The sequence below is a fragment of the Trichomonas vaginalis genome, chromosome IV (genome assembly GCF_026262505.1).
Source record: "Trichomonas vaginalis G3 chromosome IV, whole genome shotgun sequence".
NCBI classification, from domain to species: Eukaryota; Parabasalia; order Trichomonadida; family Trichomonadidae; genus Trichomonas; species Trichomonas vaginalis.
This window is the reverse complement of record NC_067206.1, coordinates 8,452,112-8,470,771: the sequence shown is the minus strand read 5'-3', so window position 1 is coordinate 8,470,771 and position 18,660 is coordinate 8,452,112. Positions and strand designations below refer to the sequence as shown.

General features: G+C 30.3%; 2 protein-coding genes across 2 annotated transcripts, besides 19 other annotated features; both read right to left on the bottom strand.

Moving 5' to 3' along the window:
- Positions 1–845: a mobile genetic element.
- A 3,247-nt stretch (positions 846–4,092) lies between these two features.
- Positions 4,093–4,431, bottom strand: TVAGG3_0052480 (uncharacterized protein; the record flags this gene model as incomplete). The annotated part of the gene is made up of 1 exon (XM_051221082.1): positions 4,093–4,431. One exon carries the CDS (start codon positions 4,429–4,431, stop codon positions 4,093–4,095), a length of 339 nt encoding a protein of 112 aa, XP_051106068.1.
- Positions 4,432–5,302: 871 nt separating this feature from the next.
- Positions 5,303–5,339: a mobile genetic element.
- Positions 5,303–5,339: a terminal%2Cinverted (terminal inverted repeat of Banshee-A3 transposon ID:TVAGG3_0052470).
- A 407-nt stretch (positions 5,340–5,746) lies between these two features.
- Positions 5,747–5,784: a mobile genetic element.
- Positions 5,747–5,784: a terminal%2Cinverted (terminal inverted repeat of Banshee-A3 transposon ID:TVAGG3_0052460).
- Positions 5,785–6,120: 336 nt separating this feature from the next.
- Positions 6,121–6,158: a mobile genetic element.
- Positions 6,121–6,158: a terminal%2Cinverted (terminal inverted repeat of Banshee-A3 transposon ID:TVAGG3_0052450).
- A 599-nt stretch (positions 6,159–6,757) lies between these two features.
- Positions 6,758–7,816: a mobile genetic element.
- Positions 7,817–8,498: 682 nt separating this feature from the next.
- Positions 8,499–8,535: a mobile genetic element.
- Positions 8,499–8,535: a terminal%2Cinverted (terminal inverted repeat of Banshee-A3 transposon ID:TVAGG3_0052430).
- A 685-nt stretch (positions 8,536–9,220) lies between these two features.
- Positions 9,221–9,254: a terminal%2Cinverted (terminal inverted repeat of MuDR-4N1_TV transposon ID:TVAGG3_0052420).
- Positions 9,221–10,114: a mobile genetic element.
- Positions 10,115–13,359: 3,245 nt separating this feature from the next.
- Positions 13,360–13,698, bottom strand: TVAGG3_0052410 (uncharacterized protein; the record flags this gene model as incomplete). The annotated part of the gene is made up of 1 exon (XM_051221081.1): positions 13,360–13,698. The coding sequence occupies one exon, from the start codon at positions 13,696–13,698 to the stop codon at positions 13,360–13,362; it is 339 nt and encodes a 112-aa protein (XP_051106067.1).
- Positions 13,699–14,898: 1,200 nt separating this feature from the next.
- Positions 14,899–14,936: a mobile genetic element.
- Positions 14,899–14,936: a terminal%2Cinverted (terminal inverted repeat of Banshee-A3 transposon ID:TVAGG3_0052400).
- A 601-nt stretch (positions 14,937–15,537) lies between these two features.
- Positions 15,538–16,596: a mobile genetic element.
- A 680-nt stretch (positions 16,597–17,276) lies between these two features.
- Positions 17,277–17,313: a mobile genetic element.
- Positions 17,277–17,313: a terminal%2Cinverted (terminal inverted repeat of Banshee-A3 transposon ID:TVAGG3_0052380).
- A 685-nt stretch (positions 17,314–17,998) lies between these two features.
- Positions 17,999–18,032: a terminal%2Cinverted (terminal inverted repeat of MuDR-4N1_TV transposon ID:TVAGG3_0052370).
- Positions 17,999–18,660: part of a mobile genetic element that runs on past the window's edge.

The window sequence follows — 18,660 nt, the reverse complement described above, 5'->3', positions numbered from 1 at the left end:
AAAATTAATGGAGCGGAGCGATACCTGCTGCAGGAGCCCCAAGGCTCCCAATCATTACGAAAAGGGAGCCTCAGGGCTCCTGAGAATCCATCAGCAGAGGCCTTTTCATTTGGCCTCTGCTGATCAAAGATTCGGCGAAGCCATTCTTCGTCTCAGGAGCCCCAAGGCTCCCAATCATTACGAAAGGGAGCCTCAGGGCTCCTGAGAATCCATCAGTAGAGGCCTTTTCATTTGGCCTCTGCTGATCAAAGATTCGGCGAAGCCATTCTTCGTCTCAGGAGCCCCAAGGCTCCCAATCATTACGAAAGGGAGCCTCAGGGCTCCTGAGAATCCATCAGTAGAGGCCTTTTCATTTGGCCTCTGCTGATCAAAGATTCGGCGAAGCCATTCTTCGTCTCAGGAGCCCCAAGGCTCCCAATCATTACGAAAGGGAGCCTCAGGGCTCCTGAGAAACCTCTTTGAGAAGGTTTTCTTTAAGAAAACCTTCTCAAAGATGATTGTCAGCATTCACTCAAAATCTACCAAGAGTTTCAAAGTTTCAAATCTATCTGAAATGAAGCTTTGAATCTCTTGTATATCTAATTGTAGAGGTACCTTTTCAAAATGTCTTCTATTGATTAAATTTAATCAGTAAAAGTCATTTTGAAAAGGTACATCTCTATAATTGCTATTGAGCATTCACTCTTGGAACCTTGGAGCTCTTGTGTAGTGCATGAAAACTCCAAATTAGAATAAAACATATATCATAGACATAAAAATATAATTTAAGGTTATTTTTTAAAAAATTAGAACAGCGTAATTTAAGGTTATTGAAAAGTGACACTTGACAAATTTATCCCGCACTCTTCAAAAATAAGGAAATTTTGATAAATATCCTCATCGCTATTATCATAAAAGATTCAATATCCCTTTCGATATTTAATGACAAATTTGAAAAGGTGTTTGAAATTCTTTCGGATTTTGTTGAATTTAACCCAAAATTTATTATTAATTGTTTACAAGAAATTTTATTTAACTCTTCTTGTAAAGAAAACTTTGCCAATATTTTGAATGCATTTGAAAATTCCGAGCTTAGAATATATTTGGATGAATGCGAAGATGAAATCGATCCTGAAATTTTTGACTCTCTCAAAAATATGTATTCAATTTTAAATGAATCTAATTCTCATCAATAATAACATATGAATAAAAAATAAATGGATTTAATTTTTTTTATCAGTTTCAATAGATTACAGTTATTTTTATTTTCTACAATATCTCATTACCAAATCGTTTTAACTCTTTGTATATCAAAGAATAATAATAAGTGACCTGTAATAACCATACTCATAATGGATTAGACCTCAAATTATTTAAAATGTCAATTCAATATTATTAAATTACAATTTCTTTTATTCTAATAGATTTTAACTAGCCAATCATGATTACAAATATTGTAGCCTTCATTAACTCATAATATCGAAGAATATAACTTATATTCATGGACAATTTGTGATTAATTTCCAATAATATATAAAACCGACTCAAATTAATCATGTTGGCATTAGCGCGCATCGATGCTCAATCTACCTGTAGTATTATAAGCTTATATTCCTATTTTTCAGCATTAAAATTGTGAATTACGTAATTTTGTCATAGTTTTACGTAATTTTAATTTTTTTTGATAAGAAAAAAATGACTTTAAGAAAAAACGAGATCACTCATAATCTTTTTCTCAGAAAACTGCAGAGTATACAACAAATGTACTCAAACGTGCATTAAGCACAATACCTGGTCCCCATTTCGCTCTATGGACCGATAATGGTACAAAAAATAAAGAAAAATTGCAAAAACGTTCCCACTTTTTGAGAGGGATGTTTTGCAAAATAATTTTATGGACATCTCTGGAAAGTTTCATTTCAGTTTGATAATATATCCAACACCTATATAGAAGAGCCTTGCTGATTTGACCTGAAAGAGCGAAAGTTAGTTTTTTGATTTGAAAACCCTGCAATTTAATATTGTTAAGGACTCAATGTAGAAATATGATATAATATCATGTAGAGATCAATCATCTTCCAAAAATCTTCTATGTATGAAAGAAAAAAATTTGCAAAACGTACCTCTCAAGAAGTGGGAACGTTTTGCACACTCTCGAAAATAAAACACAATTTCATTAATTATTATGCGAAAGGGGAATTGAACATATTTTTATTCAACCAGATAATCCTCAGGCCAACAGATTTCGCAAAGAGAATTTCCCCAAACAGTAAGATTTTTCAAAAAAAAGAAATATAATGCGAAAAGAATTAAGATTAATCACCGAAAAAACAACTGATTTTACTTACTTTAATGATTTTGAAGATATGCAAATTATCAGGAAGAAAGCTCAATATAACAAATAAAATAATATTTAATTTGCAAGAATGGGTTTAATGACTACGCACAAATACATAGCCTCATACATATCAACAAAGGTCTTGGGTCTCCGAGGTTCTCAATTTCATCAGAAACCGCTATATGATAACCAAGCTTACTCAGATCTACACATAAATACATAGCCTCATACATATCAACAAAGGTCTCTCTACTCTTAAGTTCCAATTCCCAAAATTTTATTTTTATATTTATTGGCAAAAGGTAAAAGTTCCAAATTATCGTATCGTTAATTTTTAATTTGCTTTCAAATTATATTTTTTGTACTTACGTTCAATTTTTTATTTTTAATAAATTATTTATATTAAAATTTCGAAATATTCATAAATACATTCAATTCATATAATAATAGTCAATATCATCGTTTTGAGAAGATCAGATCCTACACAAAAACCATGGAGAGGATTGTATTTTCAATGTATGCCTCTGGTCGAGCACTAAAAGCAAAAGCTAGACAGTTTTTAACCTGTATAATAAAAATGTATCATATATCTTTTTGGAAAATAAAAACAAATTTTTATTTATTCAATATTATATAAAAAGGTGTTGATATTGCAGGTTTTTCAGTATGTTTTCCATCCCAATAAAACTCAATATTAATCGATATATCTGAAAAATACGAGGTGTCAAAGTGGTGAATTTCACCTCACTTCGTTTTGCTCCATTAAATTGACTCAATTTCATCCCTTTGCTGAGAATTTTTGTATTTGGAGGATAATAATCTAAATAATTCGAAATATTTGTTACAATAACTATCAGTGCTTGATTTAATGTTTGAATTTGATTGCTTCAAATTGCGCAATTTTAAGTAATTCGGCGTCAGATGTTAATTTTTTGCAAGAAGAATTAAATATATATGTGGGATTTGGTATTGCGTTTGATGTTTTGTTTGTTAATTCGTTGGATAAGGCTTTATCTGGGTTCCACGGATGAATACCATACTGATGCATTGACTTAATCACAAGCATCAATTAAAATTCTTACAATTTTTAACCTTGGTTTTGGGGTATTTGATAAATTATCTTGCTCATATGTGTAAAGCGGAACATATTTTAACCTGTTATTCTTTGATCTCAAAGATGCTGCACATCCTACATCAAATAACTGGAGAACTACTGTGCAGTAAGCTGGAAATGTCAAGAGTTCAATTCTGAAGAGACTCAAAAGTTTGCAAGTAAAATAACTTACTCGGCTGATATGATTATCACCGAATACGATATTATGCTGAGCTGCTGTGATAGCATCAAGACTTGAGCGATATCTCTGGATTTCGATAATAAAAGTTAAATTAAAGATATCCCATATCTTCTTTGTCATCCATCCATAAGATTGTCCTGTAAGGAATGCTCTCACGGAGCGGAGTTCCTGTGAACAATTTTATATTCCTGGAACAATAATAAATGGTTTCATCCGGTATCCTTCAGAATTATATGGGAAGATACTAGTAACAAGCACAAATTCATGCTCTTCTTTGGTTAAAGGAGGGTTGCTTTCAGTGCAGATAACTTTGTAACGCTTTGATGAAGCAGAGATGTTTCATAAATACTCCACTTATTCCATGGATCAATTCCTGCCGTATACTGAAATTAATGTAAGAAGTTAGCAACTGTTGCTGTGTTACAGTACTTTGCTCGTTTTTCCTCATTTTCTTTTGAGCTTTTGATCTCAATGTTGAGATCAGAGCAAACTCTGTTTAACCATGATCTTGAGGGGAGATATACTTCTAGCGAAGTAAACAATTCTTTTTCCTCTTGTTGGAAATTCGTCTGGATGAACAAGGCCAGCTAGATATAAAGCTCTGCTGTATCTATACTCCAGTAATTCGTAGGCAATCTGATAAGCTTCGATTACCTTTTCACATGCAAGACCTTTTGCTCTTTGATTGATTTCACCATAAAAATCAAGTAATTCGACCTCTGAAAGATACGATGGTTCTCCACCATTACATGTGGTTGTCCATACATTTTCCGCAATTGTATGTCGCAACTCTGCAGTTATTGAATCATCGCGTTCCATGTGAAATTCATCTTTGTTATCAGTGTAGCACTTTTTGTTTAGTCTTCTTTTGAAGATTTTACGTTGAATACGAGACAAAACTGCTTTTTCTCAATGAAGTTTACATTTGGCTTTAATGTAATTAAGACTTTTCATGTCACTTTTTGTAAAGTTCATTTTCGGTACGGAACAAATGCATATATTAATGCATTAATTCTAAATGTAATAAATTTTGTATCTTTGAAAATTTCAAAGTTAAAAAAAATTGGACTAATATTATTCGTCTTCAAATGTACTATGCAAATTAAAGTTTTTGGGCTATGGATTCTGTGGGATAAGATTATTGAAATTTTGGATGTTCCTCGAATTGGCCAGAGATTCGAGTGTCAATGCCTTGTTCCATAACATAGTAATTGTGTTTGTGACTGAGCATATTTTTTTCTAAAATATAGAGATTAAAATTGTAAAAATCTTCATTTAAGGAGTTCCTGTTAAATGATTGTGACTTGATTATATTTGTGTCGTTTTTGGTAGTCTCTTTATTCGATTTTGATGAATTTATGTTCGAAATTCGGTATTTAACTAATAAGATTCAGAGTAAAACACTGGAAATCGGATATTCTCTATGCCAATGAACTGGACAATCTGTGTGTTTGGGAGGTGAAATTCCAAATTTTTTTGAAATCCCGAAAATGAAGATCAACCCTTTATTTTTGATTAAGATATTTTACAATTTCAGATTTTTTTGAATACTTTTGATTCGGTTTTGTTAAAAGCATATCAGCTAACTTGTTTTAAAAATCACATATTTTTATGTGGTAAGACGAAATGATGGAAGTGAGGCATATCTCAATATTTTCACCAGATCTTCAGGCATTTAGCATGGATATTGTAATAAACAGAAATTCATCAAAAGTGACAGCTCTCAATTTTTGACATTTGTAAATTCTAAATTGAATGAGAAAAATGAAATAATACTAAGCATAATACAATATTCTAGATTTAATTATAATTAGGAAAAAGTTAGTTTTGAGAGTACTTTTCATAGGCATATAGAATGAAATCTTCTGAAAAATAATATTCCCACTCATTATATTCGTAAATTTTGAGGTTTATCCTTCGCTTTTAAGATCATTGAATTTGATTTTTATATAAAATAGTTATATATTAGAAAATAATATGAGTTTATGTGATATTATTTTTCAGAAGATTTTGTGTTTTCTTCAATTTAATTTTATTTTTATTAAAAAGAATCTTTACAAAATATACATTTACTTTAATTAATTTTAAAAAACGGGCTCTATCAAAAGTTCCAAAAATTCAATATTTTAGCTTTTCTGAGGTGTCACTTTTGATGAATTTCTGTTTACAACAATATATAATTGTTATCATTGATTTGTATTTAGTAATATTATTTAATCCAACTTATCAAAGCTAAACAAGATAAGAAATGCGTTTTAATTTTTTTTTCAAACAAAATTGAACAAAAAATACACTTAGAAGATATATTTCTTTAAGTTATTTATAGTAATGGAAATAATATGGTATATCTATCATTAACATATAAGCAGATCATACCTCTCTTGTGCCATGCAATTATGAATTAAGAATTTTGTAAATTCAACTGTATATAATAATCTTTTAATTGAAAAACATCATCAGACCAAGAGATGTTAATCATGTGCATCTAATATAATTGTTTTTGTCTAGTGTTGAAAACAGAAATTCATCAAAAGTGACACCTCAGAAAAGCTATAATATTGAATTTTTGGAACTTTTGATAGAGCACGTTTTTAAATATTAATTAAAGTAAATGTATATTTCGTAAAGATTCTTTTTAATAAAAAATAAAATTTTGAAGAAGAACACAAAATCTTCTGAAAAATAATATCACATAAACTCATATTATTTTCTAATATATAACTATTTTATATAAAAATCAAATTCAATGATCTTAAAAGCGAAGGATAAACCTCAAAATTTACGAATATAATGAGTGGGAATATAATGCTTATCTATCATAAAACCATATGAAATATCAATTTTTGCTTTACGCCTAATTTTTGACGACAATTAGCAAAAAATGTTAAATGTTAACACTCAGTCCATTTGAATATGAAAAATAAAATTGACTTTGATTAAATGTTTTTATTTATCATGCAATTCTTCTTGCGACCAAAGATTTGAATAAAATTTCAAAAAAAGATAGCTTAAAAATAATATACGGTAGTGTTTACTAATAGATGAATAGTATATAAATTCTATTAAAATGGATTTGATCCAAAAAGATATATAAAATTTGATCATAAATAAAATTGTTTAGAAGTCATTTAAAATGATGTAATTATTCAAATTTTGCTAAAACCCATTCCTCTTTGATATATAACTCCCATTTTTGCATTTCTGGCTCGTACCAAAATTTTGAAACTTCGAATAATTCGTTAGGAGTGTAATTACTATTCGTTTTTGGATTAATATCGAGAGATAAATGTGGTGTATTGTTGTATTTTTCAATGAACTGCTGAACTGAGTCCTTGATTTGTTGAATATCATCCAACTCGTCTGGCAAAAACTTTTCTAAGCTTGGCCACAGGCGCTCCACCTTGCCGTTCTGTCTTGGCATATACGGCAAGGTGTGCTTCCAAACTATTCCGTTTTCCTGCATAACCTGGCCGAATTCACCGCGGTTTTCACCGCCGTTATCGGTCCAGATGCAGTAAGGGATAAACTCCTCTAAAAGTTTTCTTAAAATATTCGCTGTTGAGTTGGAAGACTTGTTTTTCAATAATTTAGTTTTGAGAACTTTACGTGTCATATCATTCAATATGGCAAAGAATGGAAAAGAAACATTACCGTGAAGGTAATGAATATCGCAGTGCCATATCAAATTCTTTGATATGGCACGATATTTGGTAGGTGGATCTGCTGGTTTGTAATCTCTTTTTGAAGATAAACCTGATTCCATCATAAATTTTTCCACTTGATGAGGCTTTATTTTTTGTAAATTGTCAAAAATTTGATCTTTTGTCAAATCTTCTATATTTTCAAATTCTTTTGCAATTTCTTCTTTTTCTTTCTCACAATCGGGATTTTGAACAATATTTTGAAACCTTTTAATCAATAAATAAGTTTTTGAAATTCCTCCTTTATATTGTGAAACACAAGAATTAATTAATTGTTTTTGTTCAAATGTTGGTGGATTTGGTTTTCTGCCGCGACTAACTTTTGGTAATTCGATTTCTTGAAGTTGAAATGCTCTTCTTATTGTATTTTCGGCAACATTCAATTTAATTTTACCATTTTCCAATTCAACTTCCTTTCCCACACTTTTGTAATATTCACCTTCTTCTATTCTTCTTTTAGCTTCAAATAGCCATTCTCTGTTTATAGATTTGGCAGTAGTCATAAAAGTGGTCCTTCTTTTGTGATAAGATTCAAATTTGAATGTGGATGATAAATAAAAATCAAAAATAATTGTTATAATTTAAATGAAGAAGTAATTTAAAACGATTTTATTTATGATCAAATTTTATATATTTTTTGGATCAAATCCATTTTAATAGAATTTATATACTATTCATCTATTAGTAAACACTACCGTATATTATTTTTTAAGCTATCTTATTTTTTGAACTTTTATTCAAATCTTTGGTCGCAAGAAGAATTGCATGATAAATAAAAACATTTAATCAAAGTCAATTTTATTTTTCATATTCAAATGGACTGAGTGTTAACATTTAACATTTTTTGCTAATTGTCGTCAAAAATTAGGCGTAAAGCAAAAATTGATATTTCATATGGTTTTATGATAGATAAGCATTATATTCCCACTCATTATATTCGTAAATTTTGAGGTTTATCCTTCGCTTTTAAGATCATTGAATTTGATTTTTATATAAAATAGTTATATATTAGAAAATAATATGAGTTTATGTGATATTATTTTTCAGAAGATTTCATTCTATATGCCTATGAAAAGTACTCTCAAAACTAACTTTTTCCTAATTATAATTAAATCTAGAATATTGTATTATGCTTAGTGTTATTTCATTTTTCTCATTCAATTTAGAATTTACAAATGTCAAAAATTGAGAGCTGTCACTTTTGATGAATTTCTGTTTATTACATAGCATTAATAAAAAAATCATTTGTTCTGATTAATATTTATCCAATAATAATATATATTCATTTTTGAATTTAATTAGCTTTTTTAAAGCTTAATATTTAATAATATTATTATTCAACATTCTTAATAAAATAAGATATATGCTTTATGTCTAATATATGTTTTGTAGAAATTTCGAGGAAATATCAAGGTTTCAACATCACTTCACTTCCACCATTTCGTCTTACGAAAGTTTAATTGTATGATTAAATACTTGGGCCATTCTAATATTTCATCTTTTTGAAATCGATTTTGCTCAATAGGATATGTATTAAAATATTTTTCCAATGCATCCAATAAATTATCCGTGCCATTTATTGATATATCAAGAAAGTCGTTTTGTTTTGTTTCTATCGGGGTAATACGATGTGAAAAGTGACAAAAATATACTATGATTTATATTTCATTGTATAATAAAGTCGAGAAGGGAGTCCTAACCTTAAGAAAGGGCTCTCTTCTCGACTTTCTGCTGCAATCTCACTCGAATTGCGCGTATATACTGCTTCTTTCATTAGAAGTAGTATATACGCGCAACAATATGCCATGGCAAGTGCACTTGTCGCCACTTTTAATGTTTCTCAAATGCAATGCGGGAAGGAGTGGCAATATAGTACTTGGGTAGTTGTGGAGTTATGTGTTAGGAGAGGGAACAGGACAAATTTGCCACACGGCACTTTTTTTTAAAAAAAATTAATGGAGCGGAGCGATACTCTGCTGCAGGAGCCCCAAGGCTCCCAATCATTACGAAAGGGAGCCTCAGGGCTCCTGAGAATCCATCAGCAGAGGCCTTTTCATTTGGGCCTCTGATCAAAGATTCGGCGAAGCCATTCTTCGTCTCAGGAGCCCCAAGGCTCCCAATCATTACGAAAGGGAGCCTCAGGGCTCCTGAGAATCCATCAGCAGAGGCCTTTTCATTTGGCCTCTGCTGATCAAAGATTCGGCGAAGCCATTCTTCGTCTCAGGAGCCCCAAGGCTCCCAATCATTACGAAAGGGAGCCTCAGGGCTCCTGAGAATCCATCAGTAGAGGCCTTTTCATTTGGCCTCTGCTGATCAAAGATTCGGCGAAGCCATTCTTCGTCTCAGGAGCCCCAAGGCTCCCAATCATTACGAAAGGGAGCCTCAGGGCTCCTGAGAAACCTCTTTGAGAAGGTTTTCTTTAAGAAAACCTTCTCAAAGATGATTGTCAGCATTCACTCAAAATCTACCAAGAGTTTCAAAGTTTCAAATCTATCTGAAATGAAGCTTTGAATCTCTTGTATATCTAATTGTAGAGGTACCTTTTCAAAATGTCTTCTATTGATTAAATTTAATCAGTAAAAGTCATTTTGAAAAGGTACATCTCTATAATTGCTATTGAGCATTCACTCTTGGAACCTTGGAGCTCTTGTGTAGTGCATGAAAACTCCAAGATTCTAGAATAAAACATATATCATAGACATAATTTCTTCAAATATAATTTAAGGTTATTTTTTAAAAAATTAGAACAGCGTAATTTAAGGTTATTGAAAAGTGACACTTGACAAATTTATCCCGCACTCTTCAAAAATAAGGAAATTTTGATAAATATCCTCATCGCTATTATCATAAAAGATTCAATATCCCTTTCGATATTTAATGACAAATTTGAAAAGGTGTTTGAAATTCTTTCGGATTTTGTTGAATTTAACCCAAAATTTATTATTAATTGTTTACAAGAAATTTTATTTAACTCTTCTTGTAAAGAAAACTTTGCCAATATTTTGAATGCATTTGAAAATTCCGAGCTTAGAATATATTTGGATGAATGCGAAGATGAAATCGATCCTGAAATTTTTGACTCTCTCAAAAATATGTATTCAATTTTAAATGAATCTAATTCTCATCAATAATAACATATGAATAAAAAATAAATGGATTTAATTTTTTTTATCAGTTTCAATAGATTACAGTTATTTTTATTTTCTACAATATCTCATTACCAAATCGTTTTAACTCTTTGTATATCAAAGAATAATAATAAGTGACCTGTAATAACCATACTCATAATGGATTAGACCTCAAATTATTTAAAATGTCAATTCAATATTATTAAATTACAATTTCTTTTATTCTAATAGATTTTAACTAGCCAATCATGATTACAAATATTGTAGCCTTCATTAACTCATAATATCGAAGAATATAACTTATATTCATGGACAATTTGTGATTAATTTCCAATAATATATAAAACCGACTCAAATTAATCATGTTGGCATTAGCGCGCATCGATGCTCAATCTACCTGTAGTATTATAAGCTTATATTCCTATTTTTCAGCATTAAAATTGTGAATTACGTAATTTTGTCATAGTTTTACGTAATTTTAATTTTTTTTGATAAGAAAAAAATGACTTTAAGAAAAAACGAGATCACTCATAATCTTTTTCTCAGAAAACTGCAGAGTATACAACAAATGTACTCAAACGTGCATTAAGCACAATACCTGGTCCCCATTTCGCTCTATGGACCGATAATGGTACAAAAAATAAAGAAAAATTGCAAAAACGTTCCCACTTTTTGAGAGGGATGTTTTGCAAAATAATTTTATGGACATCTCTGGAAAGTTTCATTTCAGTTTGATAATATATCCAACACCTATATAGAAGAGCCTTGCTGATTTGACCTGAAAGAGCGAAAGTTAGTTTTTTGATTTGAAAACCCTGCAATTTAATATTGTTAAGGACTCAATGTAGAAATATGATATAATATCATGTAGAGATCAATCATCTTCCAAAAATCTTCTATGTATGAAAGAAAAAAATTTGCAAAACGTACCTCTCAAGAAGTGGGAACGTTTTGCACACTCTCGAAAATAAAACACAATTTCATTAATTATTATGCGAAAGGGGAATTGAACATATTTTTATTCAACCAGATAATCCTCAGGCCAACAGATTTCGCAAAGAGAATTTCCCCAAACAGTAAGATTTTTCAAAAAAAAGAAATATAATGCGAAGAATTAAGATTAATCACCGAAAAAACAACTGATTTTACTTACTTTAATGATTTTGAAGATATGCAAATTATCAGGAAGAAAGCTCAATATAACAAATAAAATAATATTCTAATTTGCAAGAATGGGTTTAATGACTACGCACAAATACATAGCCTCATACATATCAACAAAGGTCTTGGGTCTCCGAGGTTCTCAATTTCATCAGAAACCGCTATATGATAACCAAGCTTACTCAGATCTACACATAAATACATAGCCTCATACATATCAACAAAGGTCTCTCTACTCTTAAGTTCCAATTCCCAAAATTTTATTTTTATATTTATTGGCAAAAGGTAAAAGTTCCAAATTATCGTATCGTTAATTTTTAATTTGCTTTCAAATTATATTTTTTGTACTTACGTTCAATTTTTATTTTTAATAAATTATTTATATTAAAATTTCGAAATATTCATAAATACATTCAATTCATATAATAATAGTCAATATCATCGTTTTGAGAAGATCAGATCCTACACAAAAACCATGGAGAGGATTGTATTTTCAATGTATGCCTCTGGTCGAGCACTAAAAGCAAAAGCTAGACAGTTTTTAACCTGTATAATAAAAATGTATCATATATCTTTTTGGAAAATAAAAACAAATTTTTATTTATTCAATATTATATAAAAAGGTGTTGATATTGCAGGTTTTTCAGTATGTTTTCCATCCCAATAAAACTCAATATTAATCGATATATCTGAAAAATACGAGGTGTCAAAGTGGTGAATTTCACCTCACTTCGTTTTGCTCCATTAAATTGACTCAATTTCATCCCTTTGCTGAGAATTTTTGTATTTGGAGGATAATAATCTAAATAATTCGAAATATTTGTTACAATAACTATCAGTGCTTGATTTAATGTTTGAATTTGATTGCTTCAAATTGCGCAATTTTAAGTAATTCGGCGTCAGATGTTAATTTTTTGCAAGAAGAATTAAATATATATGTGGGATTTGGTATTGCGTTTGATGTTTTGTTTGTTAATTCGTTGGATAAGGCTTTATCTGGGTTCCACGGATGAATACCATACTGATGCATTGACTTAATCACAAGCATCAATTAAAATTCTTACAATTTTTAACCTTGGTTTTGGGGTATTTGATAAATTATCTTGCTCATATGTGTAAAGCGGAACATATTTTAACCTGTTATTCTTTGATCTCAAAGATGCTGCACATCCTACATCAAATAACTGGAGAACTACTGTGCAGTAAGCTGGAAATGTCAAGAGTTCAATTCTGAAGAGACTCAAAAGTTTGCAAGTAAAATAACTTACTCGGCTGATATGATTATCACCGAATACGATATTATGCTGAGCTGCTGTGATAGCATCAAGACTTGAGCGATATCTCTGGATTTCGATAATAAAAGTTAAATTAAAGATATCCCATATCTTCTTTGTCATCCATCCATAAGATTGTCCTGTAAGGAATGCTCTCACGGAGCGGAGTTCCTGTGAACAATTTTATATTCCTGGAACAATAATAAATGGTTTCATCCGGTATCCTTCAGAATTATATGGGAAGATACTAGTAACAAGCACAAATTCATGCTCTTCTTTGGTTAAAGGAGGGTTGCTTTCAGTGCAGATAACTTTGTAACGCTTTGATGAAGCAGAGATGTTTCATAAATACTCCACTTATTCCATGGATCAATTCCTGCCGTATACTGAAATTAATGTAAGAAGTTAGCAACTGTTGCTGTGTTACAGTACTTTGCTCGTTTTTCCTCATTTTCTTTTGAGCTTTTGATCTCAATGTTGAGATCAGAGCAAACTCTGTTTAACCATGATCTTGAGGGGAGATATACTTCTAGCGAAGTAAACAATTCTTTTTCCTCTTGTTGGAAATTCGTCTGGATGAACAAGGCCAGCTAGATATAAAGCTCTGCTGTATCTATACTCCAGTAATTCGTAGGCAATCTGATAAGCTTCGATTACCTTTTCACATGCAAGACCTTTTGCTCTTTGATTGATTTCACCATAAAAATCAAGTAATTCGACCTCTGAAAGATACGATGGTTCTCCACCATTACATGTGGTTGTCCATACATTTTCCGCAATTGTATGTCGCAACTCTGCAGTTATTGAATCATCGCGTTCCATGTGAAATTCATCTTTGTTATCAGTGTAGCACTTTTTGTTTAGTCTTCTTTTGAAGATTTTACGTTGAATACGAGACAAAACTGCTTTTTCTCAATGAAGTTTACATTTGGCTTTAATGTAATTAAGACTTTTCATGTCACTTTTTGTAAAGTTCATTTTCGGTACGGAACAAATGCATATATTAATGCATTAATTCTAAATGTAATAAATTTTGTATCTTTGAAAATTTCAAAGTTAAAAAAAATTGGACTAATATTATTCGTCTTCAAATGTACTATGCAAATTAAAGTTTTTGGGCTATGGATTCTGTGGGATAAGATTATTGAAATTTTGGATGTTCCTCGAATTGGCCAGAGATTCGAGTGTCAATGCCTTGTTCCATAACATAGTAATTGTGTTTGTGACTGAGCATATTTTTTTCTAAAATATAGAGATTAAAATTGTAAAAATCTTCATTTAAGGAGTTCCTGTTAAATGATTGTGACTTGATTATATTTGTGTCGTTTTTGGTAGTCTCTTTATTCGATTTTGATGAATTTATGTTCGAAATTCGGTATTTAACTAATAAGATTCAGAGTAAAACACTGGAAATCGGATATTCTCTATGCCAATGAACTGGACAATCTGTGTGTTTGGGAGGTGAAATTCCAAATTTTTTTGAAATCCCGAAAATGAAGATCAACCCTTTATTTTTGATTAAGATATTTTACAATTTCAGATTTTTTTGAATACTTTTGATTCGGTTTTGTTAAAAGCATATCAGCTAACTTGTTTTAAAAATCACATATTTTTATGTGGTAAGACGAAATGATGGAAGTGAGGCATATCTCAATATTTTCACCAGATCTTCAGGCATTTAGCATGGATATATAATTGTTATCATGATTTGTATTTAGTAATATTATTTAATCCAACTTATCAAAGCTAAACAAGATAAGAAATGCGTTTTAATTTTTTTTTCAAACAAAATTGAACAAAAAATACACTTAGAAGATATATTTCTTTAAGTTATTTATAGTAATGGAAATAATATGGTATATCTATCATTAACATATAAGCAGATCATACCTCTCTTGTGCCATGCAATTATGAATTAAGAATTTTGTAAATTCAACTGTATATAATAATCTTTTAATTGAAAAACATCATCAGACCAAGAGATGTTAATCATGTGCATCTAATATAATTGTTTTTGTCTAGTGTTGAAAACAGAAATTCATCAAAAGTGACACCTCAGAAAAGCTATAATATTGAATTTTTGGAACTTTTGATAGAGCACGTTTTTAAATATTAATTAAAGTAAATGTATATTTCGTAAAGATTCTTTTTAATAAAAAATAAAATTTTGAAGAAGAACACAAAATCTTCTGAAAAATAATATCACATAAACTCATATTATTTTCTAATATATAACTATTTTATATAAAAATCAAATTCAATGATCTTAAAAGCGAAGGATAAACCTCAAAATTTACGAATATAATGAGTGGGAATATAATGCTTATCTATCATAAAACCATATGAAATATCAATTTTTGCTTTACGCCTAATTTTTGACGACAATTAGCAAAAAATGTTAAATGTTAACACTCAGTCCATTTGAATATGAAAAATAAAATTGACTTTGATTAAATGTTTTTATTTATCATGCAATTCTTCTTGCGACCAAAGATTTGAATAAAATTTCAAAAAATAAGATAGCTTAAAAATAATATACGGTAGTGTTTACTAATAGATGAATAGTATATAAATTCTATTAAAATGGATTTGATCCAAAAAGATATATAAAATTTGATCATAAATAAAATTGTTTAGAAGTCATTTAAAATGATGTAATTATTCAAATTTTGCTAAAACCCATTCCTCTTTGATATATAACTCCCATTTTTGCATTTCTGGCTCGTACCAAAATTTTGAAACTTCGAATAATTCGTTAGGAGTGTAATTACTATTCGTTTTTGGATTAATATCGAGAGATAAATGTGGTGTATTGTTGTATTTTTCAATGAACTGCTGAACTGAGTCCTTGATTTGTTGAATATCATCCAACTCGTCTGGCAAAAACTTTTCTAAGCTTGGCCACAGGCGCTCCACCTTGCCGTTCTGTCTTGGCATATACGGCAAGGTGTGCTTCCAAACTATTCCGTTTTCCTGCATAACCTGGCCGAATTCACCGCGGTTTTCACCGCCGTTATCGGTCCAGATGCAGTAAGGGATAAACTCCTCTAAAAGTTTTCTTAAAATATTCGCTGTTGAGTTGGAAGACTTGTTTTTCAATAATTTAGTTTTGAGAACTTTACGTGTCATATCATTCAATATGGCAAAGAATGGAAAAGAAACATTACCGTGAAGGTAATGAATATCGCAGTGCCATATCAAATTCTTTGATATGGCACGATATTTGGTAGGTGGATCTGCTGGTTTGTAATCTCTTTTTGAAGATAAACCTGATTCCATCATAAATTTTTCCACTTGATGAGGCTTTATTTTTTGTAAATTGTCAAAAATTTGATCTTTTGTCAAATCTTCTATATTTTCAAATTCTTTTGCAATTTCTTCTTTTTCTTTCTCACAATCGGGATTTTGAACAATATTTTGAAACCTTTTAATCAATAAATAAGTTTTTGAAATTCCTCCTTTATATTGTGAAACACAAGAATTAATTAATTGTTTTTGTTCAAATGTTGGTGGATTTGGTTTTCTGCCGCGACTAACTTTTGGTAATTCGATTTCTTGAAGTTGAAATGCTCTTCTTATTGTATTTTCGGCAACATTCAATTTAATTTTACCATTTTCCAATTCAACTTCCTTTCCCACACTTTTGTAATATTCACCTTCTTCTATTCTTCTTTTAGCTTCAAATAGCCATTCTCTGTTTATAGATTTGGCAGTAGTCATAAAAGTGGTCCTTCTTTTGTGATAAGATTCAAATTTGAATGTGGATGATAAATAAAAATCAAAAATAATTGTTATAATTTAAATGAAGAAGTAATTTAAAACGATTTTATTTATGATCAAATTTTATATATTTTTTGGATCAAATCCATTTTAATAGAATTTATATACTATTCATCTATTAGTAAACACTACCGTATATTATTTTTTAAGCTATCTTATTTTTTGAACTTTTATTCAAATCTTTGGTCGCAAGAAGAATTGCATGATAAATAAAAACATTTAATCAAAGTCAATTTTATTTTTCATATTCAAATGGACTGAGTGTTAACATTTAACATTTTTTGCTAATTGTCGTCAAAAATTAGGCGTAAAGCAAAAATTGATATTTCATATGGTTTTATGATAGATAAGCATTATATTCCCACTCATTATATTCGTAAATTTTGAGGTTTATCCTTCGCTTTTAAGATCATTGAATTTTTTTTATATAAAATAGTTATATATTAGAAAATAATATGAGTTTATGTGATATTATTTTTCAGAAGATTTCATTCTATATGCCTATGAAAAGTACTCTCAAAACTAACTTTTTCCTAATTATAATTAAATCTAGAATATTGTATTATGCTTAGTGTTATTTCATTTTTCTCATTCAATTTAGAATTTACAAATGTCAAAAATTGAGAGCTGTCACTTTTGATGAATTTCTGTTTATTACATAGCATTAATAAAAAAATCATTTGTTCTGATTAATATTTATCCAATAATAATATATATTCATTTTTGAATTTAATTAGCTTTTTTAAAGCTTAATATTTAATAATATTATTATTCAACATTCTTAATAAAATAAGATATATGCTTTATGTCTAATATATGTTTTGTAGAAATTTCGAGGAAATATCAAGGTTTCAACATCACTTCACTTCCACCATTTCGTCTTACGAAAGTTTAATTGTATGATTAAATACTTGGGCCATTCTAATATTTCATCTTTTTGAAATCGATTTTGCTCAATAGGATATGTATTAAAATATTTTTCCAATGCATCCAATAAATTATCCGTGCCATTTATTGATATATCAAGAAAGTCGTTTTGTTTTGTTTCTATCGGGGTAATACGATGTGAAAAGTGACAAAAATATACTATGATTTATATTTCATTGTATAATAAAGTCGAGAAGGGAGTCCTAACCTTAAGAAAGGGCTCTCTTCTCGACTTTCTGCTGCAATCTCACTCGAATTGCGCGTATATACTGCTTCTTTCATTAGAAGTAGTATATACGCGCAACAATATGCCATGGCAAGTGCACTTGTCGCCACTTTTAATGTTTCTCAAATGCAATGCGGGAAGGAGTGGCAATATAGTACTTGGGTAGTTGTGGAGTTATGTGTTAGGAGAGGGAACAGGACAAATTTGCCACACGGCACTTTTTTTTAAAAAAAAATTAATGGAGCGGAGCGATACTCTGCTGCAGGAGCCCCAAGGCTCCCAATCATTACGAAAGGGAGCCTCAGGGCTCCTGAGAATCCATCAGCAGAGGCCTTTTCATTTGGCCTCTGCTGATCAAAGATTCGGCGAAGCCATTCTTCGTCTCAGGAGCCCCAAGGCTCCCAATCATTACGAAAGGGAGCCTCAGGGCTCCTGAGAATCCATCAGTAGAGGCCTTTTCATTTGGCCTCTGCTGATCAAAGATTCGGCGAAGCCATTCTTCGTCTCAGGAGCCCCAAGGCTCCCAATCATTACGAAAGGGAGCCTCAGGGCTCCTGAGAAACCTCTTTGAGAAGGTTTTCTTTAAGAAAACCTTCTCAAAGATGATTGTCAGCATTCACTCAAAATCTACCAAGAGTTTCAAAGTTTCAAATCTATCTGAAATGAAGCTTTGAATCTCTTGTATATCTAATTGTAGAGGTACCTTTTCAAAATGTCTTCTATTGATTAAATTTAATCAGTAAAAGTCATTTTGAAAAGGTACATCTCTATAATTGCTATTGAGCATTCACTCTTGGAACCTTGGAGCTCTTGTGTAGTGCATGAAAACTCCAAGATTCTAGAATAAAACA